The sequence below is a fragment of the Oryctolagus cuniculus genome, chromosome 11 (genome assembly GCF_964237555.1).
Source record: "Oryctolagus cuniculus chromosome 11, mOryCun1.1, whole genome shotgun sequence".
NCBI lineage: Eukaryota > Metazoa > Chordata > Mammalia > Lagomorpha > Leporidae > Oryctolagus > Oryctolagus cuniculus.
Window position 1 is genome coordinate 38,257,225 of NC_091442.1, and position 19,022 is coordinate 38,276,246.

General features: G+C 44.7%; 2 protein-coding genes across 14 annotated transcripts in view; one reads left to right on the forward strand and one right to left on the reverse strand.

The window, feature by feature from the left end:
- The window catches only part of TASP1 (taspase 1), a 504,811-nt gene that overhangs the window by 143,112 nt on the left and 342,677 nt on the right, over nt 1–19,022 (reverse strand). For 9 of the 11 annotated variants that reach the window (XR_011379999.1, XR_011380001.1, XR_011380000.1 and 6 more), the window contains one exon: nt 3,706–3,824. Coding sequence is in view for 2 of the 11 variants with exons in the window: in XM_070052103.1 (XP_069908204.1) it covers nt 3,809–3,824 (16 nt within the window). In the remaining 9 variants the exon portion in view is untranslated. Of the gene's footprint in view, nt 1–91; nt 3,825–19,022 lie in introns of those variants that run through there. The other 2 variants (XM_070052103.1, XM_070052094.1) reach the window with 1 other exon arrangement.
- ISM1 (isthmin 1) overlaps nt 1–19,022 on the forward strand; it is a 78,227-nt gene that overhangs the window by 56,056 nt on the left and 3,149 nt on the right. For all 3 annotated transcript variants that reach the window (XM_051846210.2, XM_002710968.5, XM_051846211.2), the window contains 3 exons: nt 2,836–3,100; nt 10,863–11,006; nt 14,347–14,436. In XM_051846210.2, coding sequence (XP_051702170.1) covers nt 2,836–3,100; nt 10,863–11,006; nt 14,347–14,436 — 499 coding nt within the window. The remainder of the gene's footprint in view (nt 1–2,835; nt 3,101–10,862; nt 11,007–14,346; nt 14,437–19,022) is intronic.

Here is a 19,022-nt window from a genome sequence, read left to right on the forward strand (position 1 = left end):
TAGAAGTTGGACTTAGGACTTTTAAAAGAGTTCATTTTCATTTACCATTTTGATTTATGGAATGGAACAGTCCAGAGGAAGCAAATATATGAAGCCACTCACATTGGGTTTATTATTAAGGATGAGAAAGGACAGGGAGAGATAGAAGCTTTGTCAGCTTGGAAGTCTGCTGTGCTTGCTCTACCTACAGCCCATCACATCGATGTTTTTACAAAGGAGTCTTGGATGTGAAAAAGTGCGTACATAGAGAGCAACAGGAAGTATAAAACTAACCCCCACTGTTTGAGAAGCCATGGATCATGTTCATTCAGTCTTTTTAATTAGATGCCTATGAAATTTCAGGTTTAAGATTAGAGTCCCGCTTTTAACATCAGTGTGAGGTTTCCACATAGTTAAGTGTAGGGAAGGGTGGAGCTTATGGCTTGTTTCTTTTTGTTTTGTTTTGTTTTGTAATTCACTTGAGGCAGTGGCTAGAAATTAAAGGGAGAAAAAAAAACCCTCTAAGCTGTTGAGATTTAGTCATTGATATAGTTTTTGGAATAAATTCATATTTTGCTACTCATTGCCTGGCCAGGCAAAGGATCTATTTTGTTTGGATCTGAGTAGTAATTTGGAAAAAAAAAAAAAAAACACAGCGTATTGACGGTAATAGCTTGAAACATGAAATTGTTTTTATTCCCCGCTTGGAGAAATTGCAGGGCACGTTTGTTTTAGCAATCCTTTTGACTCCAGTCTGAATACAAATGGAATACCCAAACTGTTGGGCACATTTCCCCTTATCTCCTACCCAGAGACTGATTTCATTACCGTAATTACAGGCCTGCCTGGCTCTTGGCAGCCTCTCCCATCCAGGACCCTTAATAGCCTTGCAGAGGATTGTTGCAGCTCAGTTGTTCTGTCTTCAGGCACAGGAGGTGGAGTTACAGAAGAGAAAAGTCACTGTCTGCGAAGGCTCAGCATTGTCTGGTCATTGCCCAGCTGGGCACTCCTCCACTTGTCCTCCCAAGGTTCCTTGTGGCTCCCAGTTAACCTTTATTCTAGCATATGTTCCATATTTATTTATAAATGTACAAGAGATACCTATAAGAATGAGGCATAGGACAAAGCTAATGGTACCCTTCTAGACATCCTACATCAGAGGAGAAAAGTGTGCTTGGCCTGCCATAGCTTGAGTATAAGCTAAGACTGAAGGCTGCCATCTTGACCATGTGTTTGAACCTCACAACACCATACCATGGACCCAAAGCTGAATGAGAAACTTCCTTTCAATGTCAAAGTGAGCAGAATTCAAATCTTCCCATTCCTAACACAAAAGGAAGTGGCTCTGCATCTCAGGGATGGGCACACCCAGTGCAATTTGGCAGAGCATCTCCGCAACTCTTCTCAAATGTCAGGTTAGGGCAAAACTGGAAATTCATCTGCCCAGTACAGCTTGCGCTGATTACTTGGACAGCATGTTTCTGATTCATTTGCACGTAACTCATCCAGGGGGTGTTGCAAGAGCTACATGATGGCCAAAAGAACCTAATGAGTCTTTTATAATATTTTTAAACAAGTTTCTCTGTGTTGATTGTCTCTTGGAGCCAAAAAGCTGCATTCTTCCAGCCCCACAACAGGCTTCAAAAGTAGGCTCCATCAGTCTCAGCACGAGGAACAACTTGGCTCCAGGATTCTCTGCTCTGACCCTATAGGTCGGTTGAGAAATGTGCAGGCTGCATCTGGAATACTGGAAGGGTAAAAATCATAACCAGGAAATCTAGTCTTGAGGACCTTGCATTCCTGCCTCTGAACATCCTACGGCATAAAGCCCTCACCAGCATCTTTGTCCTCTTTGTTCCTGTGGTTTCATGAGTGGACAGTGCCTCCATCACTTGCTCTTTGAGATGCAGTGTAACAGTTGGTAAGAGCATAGGCTCTGTAGCCAGACTCCCTCATTTCCTGCTTACTAGCTTTATGACCTTAGGCAAGTGACTAAAGTCTCTTGCGTCAGTTTTCCCTGTCTGTTGCCTATTTTGCAACCATTCCAAAACTTAAGAGCATGGATCAATGACCGTTGTATAGCATATGGTCATGTGGGTCAGGAACTTGAGCAGAGTTCAGCTGGGAGAGTTTGTCTCTGTTCCGTGTAGTTATTATCAGAGGTGACCCAATTGGACCTGAAGGATCCGCAATGGCTCCATTCACATGACAGGAGCCTTGGAGCAGTACATTAGTTGAGGTGTCTTGGATCCCCTCCATGTGGTCCTTGTCTTTACATGTTCTCTATGCAGACAGCAGTCTAGGTTCTGGTTCCTTTCAGATAAAAAGAATGAAAATAGAAGCTGCAAGACCTCTTCAGACCTGTCCCATTCTATTGGACAAAGCAAATCATAGGACCATCCCAAACTGAAAGGGAGAGCAAATGACTCCACCCTCTTGATGGGAGGTATAGCACATACCTATGGGATGTGAGGTTATGAGTATTAAATGAATTCCTGGAGGCAGAGTATTTAGAGCAATGTATTGGTAACTCAATAAGTGTTGGGTATCGTGATGATTATTCTTGTATCACTTCAGGAACACATAGCATATATGTGTACCCCTTGAAAGCTCAACAATTTAGTGAGCAGCAAATCAGGGATCCCAGTGAAAAATGGTCTCCTCCCACCATGAAGCCTAGTTGTGGAATCATGTGGGCCATCCCTGGATGTTTTCCATTCTCTAAGCAAACTCAGCTTTCCTTCATGAGGGATACAGCCATTGTTTCCCTTGGCTCTCTCAGACTTTCTTCCAAGGGTCACATAGCTTGGAGGCTGTTGACTCCACCTTGACCCTGGCCTGTTCTGAATTCTTCAGGTCACCATAGAGGTGGTCGACGGTCCTGACTCTGAAGCAGATAAAGATCAGCATCCGGAGAATAAGCCCAGCTGGTCAGTCCCATCCCCCGACTGGCGGGCCTGGTGGCAGAGGTCCTTGTCCTTGGCGAGGGCAAACAGCGGGGACCAGGACTACAAGTACGACAGTACCTCAGACGACAGCAACTTCCTCAACCCCTCCAGGGGGTGGGACCGTCCGGCCCCAGGCCACCGGACTTTTGAAACCAAAGAGCAGCCAGAATATGGTGAGTTTACCACGCAGTAACATAAAATTGGTGGGGAAAATAAATGAGTGGTGAGGCCTCAAGGACACAGAGCCAAGCAAAACCAGTTGACAGTGTGTGGCTTTGGTTTTCTGTGAGGCACACCTCATAAAGGATCTCTTCTGCAGAAGCCCCAAGGAGGCACCAGCAGCCACATTTTCTGGAAAGGTTGTAATTTTTAAATCACACCAATTATCCCAGGAGGGAATTTTTTTTAAGGTTATTGGGTTCTTTCTGCCTTTATCCCCTCCAAATTTTAGTCTTACTTTCTAAAAATGAAGAAATCATCCAATTAATTTCTTGTGTTTTTCATTATAAAATTCACATTGAAAATCAATGTAATAAATAAGATGTGCACAGCTGTTCCCTTTGACAATTGTGTTATGCTTGATATTGGCAGTGGAGTGGTCCTTGGGAATCCAGATGAACATGTGTCATGGGTTGTCCAAGTGAATTCCCTGACACACAATAAATTTCAAGAACCCAAGTAAGGACTTTTAGCTTCTTATGCTTTTAGATTAGGGTAGGTGAGGTAACAAACAATTCCCAAACTCAGTGACTTAAAATAATAAAAGTTCGTGTCTCACTTGCTTTGGGATGAGAGACATGGAAGAGCTCAGCTCCATTTAGTCATGCAGGGATCCAGCCTTCTTCCATACTGGACCTCTATCAACAGTTAGGGCCTGAGAGTTATCCTCTAGATGTTCTGTGTGTCCAGAAAAAAAGTAGGGGAAAAGAGAAGACAGATTTAGTAAGCATCTGGCCAGTTTTAATGGGGACTTGTGCAGTGTGTCATAAGAATATTTGCTATCTTACAAATGCACCCACCAGCCTGACGTTCTTGTGATCTCATAATCAGTAGACTCAAGGAGTGAACAGTACACTTATTTCCTGTGGCCTTAAAGTGTGTCTACTTAGGAGTATACTTAATACTGAAGGTACTCAAAAAGTTCATGGAAAAATGGAATTAAAAATTAAGTTTGTTTTAGTGCAAAAGAATTTAAATCCATGACTAGTTTTTTCATACTATACTTTCCATAAACTTGCTGAAGGCTCTCCCATATGCATGGGTTTCAAAAGTGCTTGCAACAAAATACAAAATAAACTTATCTTTTAAAGACAGTTCTATTAAATTTTTGAATGACCCCTGTATGATGCGAATGGATTGCACTCTCCTATTTACCCTTAGTTTCCCACAGAAAGACCATTGTAGAGTCATGTCTAGATGATTCTAGGCCAATTCCAAAATAAGAGACAGTATTTTCTTCAACCACATAATCAGTTGTTACACCAGTATTTATTAAGAGCATGTCTTGTGTCCAGCACTAAACTAGGTGCTGGGAATCCAAAAACAAGCGAGACATAGTCCTTACCTAAAGAGTATCCTCCCCATATGTGAACAAAGAGGGAATATTAAATGATAAAGGAAAAATAGTGCCATTGTAGAGATATACATCAAATATTAGGGGAGTAGAAAAAGAACTCCATACCCCTTCCAGGAGGCTCACAAAAACTTCACCTTTCCTAGAGGAAGTTCAAGTTACCTATTCTCAAGAAGAAGGACTGGGGAGAACAGCCAACATTTATATAGTACGTGACATGTACAACTTACTCTCCATGACATGACATATAAATTAGCTCATTTACTCAGCTATCTGAGGCAGATACGCAGTTTCACAGATGACAAAGTAATTCCTGGAGAAATTAAGCAGTTTGGCTTAGAAGATCAAAGCCTAGGATTCATCCCAGACAGTAGGTGCAGAGTCTGTCCTGTTAATCATTATAGTATTCGGCCTCTCTGGGAAAAAAATGGCACATCACTGACAAAAGTAGAGTGGCTCTAGAACGAGTGCTTAGATAGGACAACAGGAATGGGAGGAAAAGACCAGTGCTGTTGAACAGGAGAAACACAGAAAATCCCTGGATGCTGATCTGACATTACACAGGGCTCATGTCTTAGCCTGTTTTCCCAACCCACACATTGTTTCTAAGAGTGGGACGCAAACTACGGCATCAGAACCCCTTGGTTACGTGATAAGAAGTGCTAATCCTGGGCCTCAACCCCTTCCCTAAGTACCCATAGTCCTCCAACTGTGACCTCCAAACAGTATCACCTGAGAATGGGATAAAGCAATGCATCCTCAGGCCCAACTGCGGACCTACTGAATCAAACAGTGGGAGGCAGATTCAAAAAGTTCATAGACATCGGTTAAAAGATAAGTTTTTTTGATGTGGAAAATTTTTATATCCATATATAGTTTTTTTCATGACATGTATGTTCTATAGACCTGTTATATGCATGGGTTTCAAAAATCAGCTTACCTTTTAATTCCATGAACTTTCTGGAGTCCCCACATATATATTTGAATAAATCTTCCAGGTGTCTGATGCATCAGGTACCATTGTTTGAGAGCACTGGTTCACACCCTTAGTTGCTCATTCTATTCACTTGAGGAATTTTTTTTAAGTTCTAGTGCCGAGATCTCTCTCCAAATTAGATTGGGACCTTTGAGCAGCAGCAGGGGGTAGTGTGGAATCCAGCTACTCGTGACCTTTAAAGGTCTGTGCGTGGTCCAGTGCACAGCCCAAGCTGAAGGCCATTGCCCTGCATCTACTGAATCAGAAGGCCAGGAATGAGACTTGGAATCTGTTTGCTTTTTTCTTTTTCCAGTAAAGGTCACCAAGTGATTCTCATGCTCACTCCAAAGTTTGAATACCACTGCTAGAAACAACTTCTTCAATCTAAAGATTTATAGAGTACACCTTGCTGAATTCATGAACATTAAGAACATCCTTTCTATTTCAATCATGAGGGCAGAATTTGCTTCTACTGGGGCACTTCCTGTGGCTACCCAGCCACTCTCACCGCAGTTTCCTAGATGTAGGGGACCCAGCCAGCTCCCTGCATCAGGATCCCACAGCACCCCTGGGCCAGGCAGAAACCCCATCTTCTATGACTTCAGATTATCCCTTGGTAACTTTCCAAACATTAGACTGGATTTCAGGATTGCTGCTTATAAAGAAAATCCTGTATCTTTTAGTACCTCAAAAGTTATAATTATCAAACTTTAGTGTGCACCAACCAAGCCCCAGAAGTTTTTTTGAAAATGCAACTTCTGATGCAGTAGGTATAAAGAAGGGGCAGGAGCCCAGATAAATCGATAAATCTGGCACTGCTGGCCCTCAGACCATACTCTGAGTAGCAAGACTCTAAGCACATTGTAAGTACCTAACAGTCCTTGCAGAACAAATGAATGATTATTGCTACTCAGGATACCTCACATGGGATGTGTAGTTTCTAGCCTTCCCTACAGCATCAGCCGAGCTGGAAATTCTCCTTTTATTCGAATCAGCAAGAAACTATCAGGCAGTTGCTAAGTATTTGTCCCCATGTTGGGAGATGCGGAGGACACAGGGGAAGCACAAGCACACACTACCAATGATGGGGTCCATGCATTAGCAAAGCACGGCAAGTCATCGTATCTAAGAGCTTGCAGTACTGTTCAAGACAGGCTGAAGCTGCCACAGGAGCTGGTCTTTGTGGAGAATGCAAATGTCAGATTTCTGATGAATTTAAATGTTTATGGCAGACAGTGTTTTTAAAAATCCAAGGTGAAGTAAATAGCATCTAATGGAACCTGTAGAATGAGTTATACAAGATACTCAGAAGACAGACTCGATTTGGGATGATGATAGAAACATACTGTCATGATGCCTTGAGTCCACTCAGCTATGGAAAGGATGTGTAGAGATACTGTGGGTTTTTTTAAAAAAATATTTTACTTTATTCATTTGAAAGGCAGAATTACAGAGAAAGAAGGAGAGACAGAGAGACAGAGCGGGGAGACACACACACACAGAGAGAGAAAGAGATTGATTGATTGATTCCATCCATGGTTTCACTCCTGAAATTGCCACAGTGGCCAGGGCTGAGCCAGGGAAAACCCAGGAGCCAGGAGCTTCAACTGCGTCTCCCAGTCTTCTGTAGCTTCTCCATGCTCTTTAGCAGAAAGCTAGATCAGCAGTAGAGCAGCCAGCACTTGAACTGGCATCAATACTGTGTTTTTGAAAAGTTCTATTTGTGAGAAAGAGAGAGAGAGAGACAGATAGACTTGCCATCCAGTAGCTTACCCCCGAAATACAGCAATGGCCAGTACTGGACCAGGCCAAAGTCAGGGGCTGGAAACTCTATCCAGGTCTCTCACATCAGTGGCGAGGACTCAATTACTTAAGTCATCACTTGCTGCTTCCTAAAGTGTGCAGTAGTAGGAAGCTGGAGCCAGGAATCTAAGACAGGCATTCGAATATGGCATGTGGAGATCCTAACCAGTGTTTTAACTGCTAGGCCAAACACACATCCCTGAAATAGTACAGTTTAAATACCTCCTCTGAAGATTCTTCAGGAATTCAGGACAAAAGAGAGTCCAAACAAAGTTGACCTAACAGTAATAGATCATTTCCCCAAATCACTCAGAACAGCCTGCATAATGAAGTAAAGTGGGCACCACTTATTGGTATCTGAGTTAGGACTTGGGTCTTTGAAATCCTCTCTCCGCTCATGGTCCTATGTTGAGAGGATTTCATTGTCATTATTTTTCAGGAGTTTTTCTTTGTGATGTTATAGTTTTGTCCAAATAAGCTGTATAAATGAGGTGTATTAGAGAAGAGGAGTAGGAAAACTTGGGCCAGAACCACAGCTGCTGGAGTACCAGGATGTAGAACAAGATGTGCTGGCAGACAGACCTCAGATCTGGTCCCAGCTTGGCTGAATTTGAGTGGTGTGACCACAGGCAAGTACCTTAAACTCTCTGAAGCTCAGTTTCCTTATCCACACAAGGAGAATCTCTCCCTGTACCTTGCAGGGTTATTGTAGAAATTAAAACAGTGGCTTAAAAGACAGAGAAAGTTGTTTAAAGCAGGACTTCAATCATTGGTATCCACGATCTTGTAGGATTAGTGGTACAGGTTTGCCCGTAACCAAGTCAAAGACCCAAATCATTTTAGTTGTCCTGATACTCTAACTGGCTCACAAACTCTGGTGTCCACTAGATGGAAAAATTCTGTTTTAAAATTCCAAATGAGCTGGTGCCGTGGCTCACTAGGCTAATCCTCTGCCTTGAGGCACCGGCACACTGGGTTCTAGTCCCGGTCGGGGCGCCGGATTCTGTCCCGGTTCCCCTCTTCCAGGCCAGCTCTCTGCTGTGGCCCAGGAGGGCAGTGGAGGATGGCCCAAGTGCTTGGGCCCTGCACCCGCATGGGAGACCAGGATAAGTAACTGGTTCCTGCCTTCGGATCAGCGCGATGCGCCAGCCGCAGCGTGCCAGCCGTGGCGACCATTGGAGGGTAAACCAATGGCAAAAAGGAAGACCTTTCTCTCTGTCTCTCTCTCTCTCTCACTGTCCACTCTGCCTGTCAAAAAAAAAAAAAAAAATCCAAATGACATCTTTGCAACCCAACTCTCAGCCCATTGCTCTGTGGCTTGAGCTCCTTGATGTCACAGACAGGAGCTGTCACAGCACCATATACAGGTTCCCAGGAACTGTTTTTCTCTGTCCGAGTGTTATCTGTCTTTGTGATTGTCACTGCTTCCTTGCTCCTTTTTTTTTTTTTTTTTTTTTTATCTACATTCAAGATACTCAGGCAGTTGAGCAAAAGGCAATGGGCTTCTTTATTATTGCTCAAAGGACTTCTGCCCTCAAAGCTTTGTCCCAGTCAGAATTTTCTGTCCCCTGAATCCCTTAAACAAACTGAAGTGTTTGAAAGGAGGGTCTCTACCTCTGGGGGCTTCCGGGCGGTTGGCTGACACACACGCTCTCCTTAGGAGGTTGTTCTGTGTCATTGCGAGCATCAGTAGAAAGGATTAGCCACAGGGCTTTTAAGAGTTCTGTGCCTGACTCTGGAGGACCCAGATAAAAAAGGCTGGAAGCAAACTGGCTTTGTGAGCTCTTAAAGGCATGAAGAAAGGCACTTACTGGGATAATAAATCCTTGATGGTCCCAGAGTCTACAGCCCCCAAGAGAGCATATTTTGGGAAGGATATTATGATGTATCTGTAACAGTCAGCTTTTGCTGCTTAAGAAACCACTCCCAAAATGTATTGGCCCAAAAGAACAAAGGGTTCTCTCCAGCAAGTCTGCGGGCTGTCTGGACTGTTCTTGTCTTGGCTGGTTAGACTGGGGCTGAATGGCCTCAAATGGCCTCACTCACAATGCTGGGGCCGCAGCTGGGGGTGCTGAGATACCAGGGGCCACCAAGTCCCCCCAGCCTGCACTCTGATTCTGCTTAATGGGCCAATGAGATGGAGTGACTCTGTGTTTGCCTGAGGAGTGTTCAGAGTGAAAGCAATGTAAAAAACAGCCTAGGCTGGCACGAGGCCTGCAGTTCAGGTAGAAACATGTGTGGACGACATTCTTGCTGGGCCTATGTAATAACAATCCCCACGAGCTGTTAGGAACAGTGGGTACCTCTTCCCTGCAAGGCACATGCCTGTAGCTCCACACCTGGCACCAGAAGAGGCCCCAAGGCTATTGGAAGGTTTGAGTTATCCAAGAGAAATGATGGCAAAGTGAATGGAGTTGCTGCAGAGGGAGCTGCAGAGAGCTAGAGGCCAGGCTTTCCTTTCTGTTGATGAGTTGACCTTGGACAAGTCATCTAGTCCCTCCAGGACCTTACTTCTGATAAGAGGAAGTCAGTCTTAAGAATGTACCAGCCTCTCCTGCACCCCTCACACTCCCAGCTGCTGCCATCCAGCCTAATCTACTTTTCCTTTTCCCACATCATCATTTTTCAACTTCTGACATACTATATGAATTACTCATCTTTATACGTATTGATTATTGCCTCTCACAAGGACAGGGATCTTTGAAAGTTTTACTCAGTAATATATCACATATCTAGAATTGCACCTGGCATATAATGAGGGCTCATTTCTGTTTGGATGGTTGTTGAGCACTGACCTCAAGGGACATTTCTAGTTTTATCATTAACGTATCAGTCATCTGTAAGTACTGCTTCATAACAAACCATCCCAAACATGGCGGCTTCAAACAGCAACAGCTTATTATTTCTCATGATTCCGTGGCTTGGGAGTTTGAGCAGGGCCACTGGGCATCTCCTCCACTCCTGAGGCTTCAGCTACATTCAGCTGTCCACTGGGAAGGGCTGGGAGGCTCAAAAAGGCTTTGCTTACATGTCCAGTGTCCTCGGGTCTTTTGTCTCAAAATTTATAGATTTAGCCTGAATTTCTTTCACAGTGGCTCAATTCTCTAGAGCAAAAAACAGAAGCTGCAGGCCTTAGGGCCAAAGCAGGCCCAGATTCTAGAGAGGAGGGAATAGATTAGCTCCACTACCACCTGTGTCTATGTGTTGTGTGTGTGTGTGTGTGTGTGTCACAGTAGATGAGTACACAGAGGAGGAAGGAACTGATGGTAGTTATCTTTGGAAACTGCTTGGCATTATTATTCCATGAGCCCATGCTTTGCAGATGGATGCATGCCCAATCAACATTTCCTGGGCATCTACCAGGGGTCAGGTCCTGGCCATGTGCTGCTGACCACAGTGCCCCAAACCTCCCTGCCGTCACAAAGCTGAGCCCTAAATGGACTCTGGAGTGGTAGGTCTCTCAGCTCCAGTTGGCATCTGGACCCCTTCAACAGTGGGAGCAGTACAGTAGACAGCTGCTTGCCAAGGGATGTCTGGGGACTCTTTGGTGACATTGATGACCATCTTCCTGGCTCCCTTCCAGATTCCACAGACGGTGAGGGTGACTGGAGTCTCTGGTCTGTCTGCAGTGTCACGTGCGGGAATGGCAACCAGAAACGGACCCGATCTTGTGGCTATGCATGCACCGCCACGGAATCTAGGACCTGTGACCGTCCCAACTGCCCAGGTGAGTAGATGCTGTGGCGCCAAGTTCAAGGGAATTTAAAATCTTACAGCAATTATCTTTTTAAAGATGATCATTGCCCTAAGATTTCTGACCAGAGTAAGACCAGAGATAATTAATTAATAAGCTGAATGGATGAAAAGATGGCTTTTCTAAGTCTAATGCACAGTTGCAGCAACCGTGACCTTAAGGACAATGCTACATTGTACTTATTTAATTTAAAAGAGGGACTCTAGTTTGTGTGGGCCTTTGATGTGGGATATTTTTTGTGTGCCTTGAAGAGACACAAGGAGACAAACATTCATGGTCTGATAAGGAAGCCAGGACAGAGGTATAATAGCCATCTGCAGAAAAACCACACAGTTGGTCCTGTTGGTGACATCTGAAAGCTGTGGAAGATTCCAGAGACAGCAAACTGGGGCAGCTTAGCAATTATTTATCATACTGTGTGGCCAGTGCTTAAAAACTAAAACTAATTGCAAAGTTGGTGGGAGATCATTTGGGAAATGAACAATAACTGTGACCCACTAGAGCAGTGGTTCTCACACTGCGGTCGGTGGGCTAAGAGCAGCCTATGACCTGGCCTTGTATGATTCATATGCTCTTGAAGGATTGTGAAGAGTAAGAGGGGAAGGAGGGACACAGGAAGGAGGATGAGGTGGAGGAGGAAGGGGAGGAGGAGAAAGGAAGAAGATAAAGGAGTGACCAAAGACTATATGTGACCCCCCAAAACACGTATTCTATGACCCTGTGACAAAGAAACCTTACCAACTCCTGATTTATAGTTTTACTGTGCAGCCCCCACTGCCAGGTAGAACACCAGCCTAAAATAATATCTCAGGCCCTTGAAAGAAACCACACATTCCAGATGGCTTCATCTGAAAGAAATATAAAAGACCAAAAAAAAAAAAAAATCTTATCCCCATACTCCAAACTTCCTTTTTCTCCTTCTAGACACTCTGTTTGCAAACCAGAAATACTTGGAACAAAAAAAGAAGTGGAAAGAGAGAGAGGAAGGGTCAGAGATAGAGGAAGGATTGGGTTGGTATTAATGTGTCTGTTAACAAATGAGCGTGTGTAAAAATGGGGCTGAAATGTAGAGTGCGGTGGTTCTGGCTCCACGTCAGCCGTGTGGATGGAGTTCAAAGAAACGGATCAGCCATCAAGATGCTTCCTGTTATCTTTTTCCGTGCTTGTCATAGTCAGCTAAGTTGGAAGTATGATGGGTGCAATTTGAATGAGCAGAAATGAACCAATTAATAATGAGAGTAAGAGGAGGGAGGAGAAGATAGGGAGAAAATGAAGGAAGAGAATGAGACTATGAAGAGGAAGATGAAGACAATGATGAAGATAGGAACATGAAGCAAAAGAAAATGGAGATAAAGATGAAAAAATGACCAAGATTCTTGAAGTATTCATGTTTCAAGCAAATTCCTAAGATTTGTATGTATATCATATCATCACATCATTCAGTCCTCACAATAGCCTCATGAAATGGGCTGACAATTATTATTATACCCATTTAACATATGTGGAAACTGAGGCACAAGGCCAGCAGCCAGTGACCAATATGGAATTTGAATCCAGGCAGACTGAATCCAGAGTTCATGTTCTTTTTTTTTTTTTTAAAGATTTATTTTATTTATTTGAAAGACAGAATTACAGAGAGGTAGAGACAGAGAGAGGTCTTCCATCCGATGGTTCACTCCCCAGATGGCCACAATGGCCGGAGCAGCACTGATCTGAAGCCAGGAGTCAGGAACCTCCTCCTGGTCCCCTACGCAGGTGCAGGGGCCCAAGGACTTGGGCCATCTTCTACTGCTATCCCAGGCCATAGCAGAGAGCTGGATCAGAAGTGGAGCAGCCAGGACTAGAACTGGCACCCATATGGGACGCTGGCGCCTCAGGCCAGGGCTTTAACCCGCTGTGCCACAGCACCGGCCCCAGAGTTCATGTTCTCAAATTCTTCTGCCTCCACTGGGAATACGGGTGTGCGGCTTGACCACACATGGATACAGACAGCATATAATGTCAGGGTTTAGGGGCTTTCCAGCTGTGTTCTCTTCAAGAGCTGGCATCTAGATACAAAGGGGCAGATGTGGGTATCTTGTCAGGGGAAGGCTGATCCCTGCTGGCTTTGTAAATATTCCCTCCTTATTTCCTATCGCTGCTGAGAGCAATGTGGCCAGCATCCCTGTTCATACGTTCTCCTCTCATCTGCCCTTAACTTCCTTCCATCTGTTCTACAGCTTCTGGCTTTTCTAGCTTTTCAGTCTCTATCGGAATATGAGGTCTTTCTTTTTTTGAGGAATCTCTTTGCTTATTTGGTTTGCTAATTCTCGGCCTTCTGAAGGGAACCACAGAGCAGACAAGGTCTCCCTGGCCTGGCAGTGTTACACTGTGAAAGCTTATCTCCTGCGTATCTCCCACCAATAAGCCTGAGGGGGCCTCACAGAAACATCGGGAAGGTCAAGACATGTCCAGCAGGGAAGCCAACAAATGCTCCGGGTCTCCATCCCTCCCGCTTCTTACTGCTTTAGCTTGCACTGAATTCCTGTTGGCAAAGGAAGCCTGCTTGGGGCTAGTAGTTTGGGAGTTGGTGGCAGCAGCAAGAAGTATAAAGAAAGCTGGGCTCAATTCCTTAGAGCAGGTAAGGAGAATCCCAGTTTATTCTCTCAGAAGCACCATAAACTGCACTAAAAGTCCTGGAATATCAGATATCTGGTCTTTGGCATCTTCAAAATGAGCTACACAGATACTGAAGAGAAAAGCACTGGCTAACATTGACCAGCTACTGCTCTAAGATCTTTCTTCACATATAAATCATTTAATTCTTTCAACCCACTGATGTGGAGCATTTAGTTCTCTCTCATTTTGCAGATGTGAAGACTGAGGCACAGAGCAGTTGACTGCCTTGCATCACCTGGCTAATAATGATGCGAACCAGGCAGGCAATCCCTAGAGGCATGGTGTTAACCACAACACTCTACTGCCTGTAGTTCAGTTTGTCACCCTGATGCCACCAGACAGCCATTCTGATTGTGTGCCCTGCCTCCCCTACCCCAGTGCATAAAACTCCATCCCTGGCCCATGGGGGTGAGATCCTTAGGAGACATTTGGGCACATTTGGATCTGATTTCATGCTGCAAATGGTATCTGGGGTTTTAATATATTTTACATGCTGCTACCTGCTTTTTACTGCTTCCCCTGTTGGCGAGTTACTGCCCATGAGTAGCGATGGATACAAAAAAGGCTTTGTTCAGGTGTATTTGTTTTTTTATTTGGGGAGAGGGGTAACTTTTTCCATATAGCTGGGGAAAAATGAGCTCTTGTCTGTGTTTAGGAATTGAAGACACTTTCAAGACAGCTGCCACTGAAGTGAGTCTTCTTGCGGGAAGCGAGGAGTTTAATGCCACCAAACTGTTTGAAGTTGGTAAGATTTTTTTATATATACAAATATTGATTTAGTGCTTTGGAGATTCCTTTGCAATGCCATCCTTGGATCCATGAGGTATTTCATTTTCCTCTTCTGAGGCCCAATTCTCCCAGTGTATTTCTTGCTCACTGAATATACTCCAAGCAAGAGAAAGCAGTCCTGTACCTCTTGCACAAACTGAGCCATGTGGCATGTCTGTGAGAACCCTGCTTGCCACATAGCCTCCCCTGCAAGGGGGCAAGTAGGACTACTGTCTTCCCTTAGTACAGAATCCATCCATAGGAGGAGCCCAAGCTCCCTAGAATCTGTTCTCACTCAGCCTACACCAAGTGTCCTCACTAAAATAAGTTCTCTGGGTAGGCATTGTGGTGCAGCGGATTAAGTTGGCCCTTGGGACACCTGCATGTTCTATTGGAGTGCCACTTCAAGTCCCAGCCACTCTGCTTCTGATTCAGCTCCCTGCTAATGCTCCTGGGAACCAGCAGATGATGGCTCAAGTATTTGGGTCCCTGCCATTCATGTGGGAGACTCAGTTGGAGTTTCTGGCTCCTGGGTTTGGCTTGGCGCAGCCCAAGCTGATGCAGCCATTTAGGGAGTAAACCCAGCAGATGAAAGATCTCTCTTGTGCACACTCCCTCTCTCCCTCCTTCTCTCTCCCTCTTCCTCCTCCCTGTGTGTGTGTGTGTGTGTGTGTGTGTCCCTCTGTCTGCCAGGCTACCTTTCAAAGCAATCAATTAAAGCAAAACTTAAAAAATAAAATCAGTTCTCTAATAGAGGGAAGAAAGGAAGGAAAAAGATAATTTTCTCAATATTCTACATCTCCTTCCCCTCAAGAATTTTCCATAAACCTTTGATATGCTCTGCTACTTGACTGCTAGAAAAATACAAATCCAGAAGAAAACAGCATAGTAAACACAGATCAGACAAAAACAAAAAATGACTACCCAGATGCAAGCTTGCTTTTTAAAAACAGCTTCATGTACTTCTGAATTTAATTCTATATTGTCAAAGGGTAGGATTCCTTCTTTTTTTTTTTTTTTTTATTTGACAGGTAGAGTTATAGACAGTGAGAGAGAGACAGAGAGGGGCCAGTGCTGCAGCTCAGAGGGTTAAAGCCCTGGCCTGAAGCACCAGCATCCCGTATGGGTGCTGGTTCTAGTCCTGGCTGCTCCTCTTCCGATCCAGCTCTCTGCTATGGCCTGGGACAGCAGTAAAAGATGGCCCAAGTCCTTGGGCCCCTGTATCAGTGTGGGAAACCAGGAAGAAGACTCCTGGCTTTGGATCAGTGCAGCTCTGGCTGTTGTGGCTATCTGGGGAGTGAACCAGCGGATGGAAGACCTCTCTCTCTGTCTCTACCTCTCTGTGACTTTGTCTTTCAAATAAAATAAATCTTTAAAAAAATATATAGAGAGAGGCAGAGAGAAAAGTCTTCCTTCCATTGGTTCACTCCCCAAATGGCTGCTAGCCCATGAGGGTACAGGGGCTCAAGCACTTGGGCCATCCTCCACTGCCCTCCCAGGCCACAGCAGAGAGCTGGACTGGAAGAGGAGCAATCGGGACTAGAACCTGGTGCCCATATGGGATGCTATCACCGTAGGTGGAGGATTAACCAAGTGAGCCATGGCACCGGCCCGTAGGATTCCTTCTTGCACCATTTCTTTCTGCCACCTAAAAATCCTTTCTTAGACACTCCACTTCTGCCCTGTCTCCTTAGCCAAAGTCTGAGAGTCCTAAGTCCTTTTTCTTCCCCAAGTCCATTGGGAACTAACTGTGAACAGATATATTCCTCAACTGACTACAGGGGTCAGGCAAGAATCTAAGTAGAACAACCTGGAATAAAAGGAAATACTAATAGGAAAGAATGGAAAAAAAAAAAAAAAACTGGGCCAGCACCATAATGAACAGAAACTGAGAAGTATCTAGAAGTGAAGATGCCTGCATCCCATATCAGAGGACCTGGGTCCATTCCCAGCTCCTGCCCCTGACTTCAGCTTCATGCTAATGCAGACTCAAGAAGGCAGAGGTGATGGCTCAAGTAATTGGATTTCTGTCACTCATATGGGACACCAGGTGGCATTCTTGGCTCCTGGCTCCTGGCATTGGCCTTGACCCAGCTCCAGCCATTGTGGGCATCTGGAGAGTGAGCCAGCAGATGAGAGTTTCTCTCTCACTTTCATAAATAAAAAGAAAGAAACTGAAACAGCTATAGTACTGGGGGGCAGTAGACAGCAGTAGAGACTGTGACAAAATGAACTCATGCTTCTTCCAAAGGGGTTCAGCCATGACTTTCCCACTGTGGATGAAAATCAAGAATGGATTGTACCAAACCCTACCATGGGGGTTGTAATAATGGGGATCTCCTATTACTTCTTGGCCTGAAAGGACCAGGGAAAGGAGTAGTGACCAGAGCCCAAAGAGTGACTCTTGAAGGGCCCAGCTAACCTGCAACAGTGAGGGAGGAGACAGAGAAATAAATATTCTGACCTCACTTTCCTCCATCTGTCTGGCTTATGGCTTGTGTCTCATTAGTTCAACCCAACTAGAACTCAAAGAACCTGCTGATACAATCCACATAGCTCAACCTTCTAGGGCAAGAAGAGGCATATAGTGAGGATATAGAAAGGCTAACTGAAGATGGGAAAGGCTTTGTATAAGATCAAGTTATTTAACCTAAGATTGCCTCAGTTTTCTGATCTGTAACATGGTATGAAGTAAGAGTGTGCCTACCTCACAGAGGTATTGTAGAATTCAATGAGTTATTAAATGGAAAGCATTTAGAACATGCCTACCACACTGAACACTATGTATTTTTGATAAATAAAAAGATAAAAATAAGTTAATGGTTGCCCTGTTGGTACATGAATATACTGACTGCTCACCCTGGGTGGGGGGAGGGGGTCGGGGAATGCAGCTCACTGAATTTTTTTTTCTGAAAACTTTGCCATCCGAAGGAGATTACACAGGCTCTGTGGGCATGTCCTTGGATGGGATTTTCATCTCTTGGTGACTCTCAGTCAGGACGCTGTGGTTGTGAACTCGTAGAACTTAGGACTAAAAGGATTCACAGCATGTCCCAGCTGATGGCACCCTGGACACTTTTCTGTGCATTTTCCACCCTTCCCACCCACTTTATCTTCATCACAGCTTCATGAGAGACATGTCCAATTTAGAGATGAGAAACCTAAAACACACAGGTATTTGACACACAAGGCATTTTAGCACAGGGTCACATTGGGCTTCCATCCCAGGCAGCTTTGCGTGAGAAGCCACACTCTCAACTTTGCACCAGGGCTCTCTTGGCTCATGAGAGACAGCCCCTCTCTCTGCTCCTCTTTTCACTGACAAGAGCCCTGAGCCTGCCTCCACACTGCCCTTCATCCTGGCTGTTTGATTTGCACCTTTGACCTCCCAAGCACTGATGACTTTCTCTCTTTATTCCAAGCCCATCAGCCATCAAGGCTGGCATCTCTGAAACTCCTGATTGTCTGGATCCCACCTACTTTTCCCTCACATTTCATATCAGTGCTTGGATTCATTTTCTTACTGTATAATTCAGCCACTAGCTCACTATCACTCACAAACTCTCAGTGGCTCCCTGGTACCCTCTGAACAAACCTACATTGAACAAGACCTTCATGATCTGACACCAGCCATCTTATTTTCCTATACCTTCTGCTCCACTGAAAAGGAACATATCCCTCGCCCAGACATCACCACTCTATATTTTTCTGCCCAACCTTACTTTGCACAATTAGTACTTGTCTGGGGTTCCCTCCCTCAACCTTCCCCCATCTCTGCTATTGCAATCTGTAGCAGTTAGGGTACTCTGAATACTAGATATCAAAATGGAATCTGGTATGCCAGAGATTTATTGAAGAAACACCTGGGGAGGACAAAGAGGAAGGCAGAAAGACCAAGCAGGGAGAGCTCTCAGACTGACTCCCACAAAGGGAGAGAGGAAGGGAATGGGGACTGGAAAGGAAGAGCTTCAGGTACCACTGAGAAAGTCTCAGCCATGCCAACCAGGGACCCAAGACGAGGTGGCTTATTATAGAGGAGTCCCTCCTCGGGCAGTGCCCCACCATGAACAGCCATTGATTTCCTTCAGTGGCTGAAGGACACTACTGGTAGAGAACTACCCAGATCCCTATCAGATAAAAAGTGTGGACTTAGTAAGGAGGGGCCATATTTTCAGGATTACTGAAAACAAGAGGAGATATTATTCCCCTATTATTGCAGTAAGGAGAAGGCTGTGACCATAGGTATTCAAGCTTGTCAGGGGTTAGACACAGAGGGTTTCCTTCTAATGAGGAGTAAATAGAGCTAGAAAAACAGCCACCAGTGAAGTGGGATGAAAGGGTGTTGAGATTGGAAAATAGATCAGAGGATGTTTTACCCTGAGGCCAACCTGTTTTCCAGAAGGTATCCCTAAAGAGAGGCTGTGTGCTGGCCTGGCTGGGGAAGAGCCAGAGTACAGGGCTTGAGGGAGGTAGAGAACTTTAATCCAAGCTTGGCTGAGATGCATTTCTTTCTGACTAACCAGTAGTGACAAGGAATTCAACTAATCACTTATGAGGCAAAGA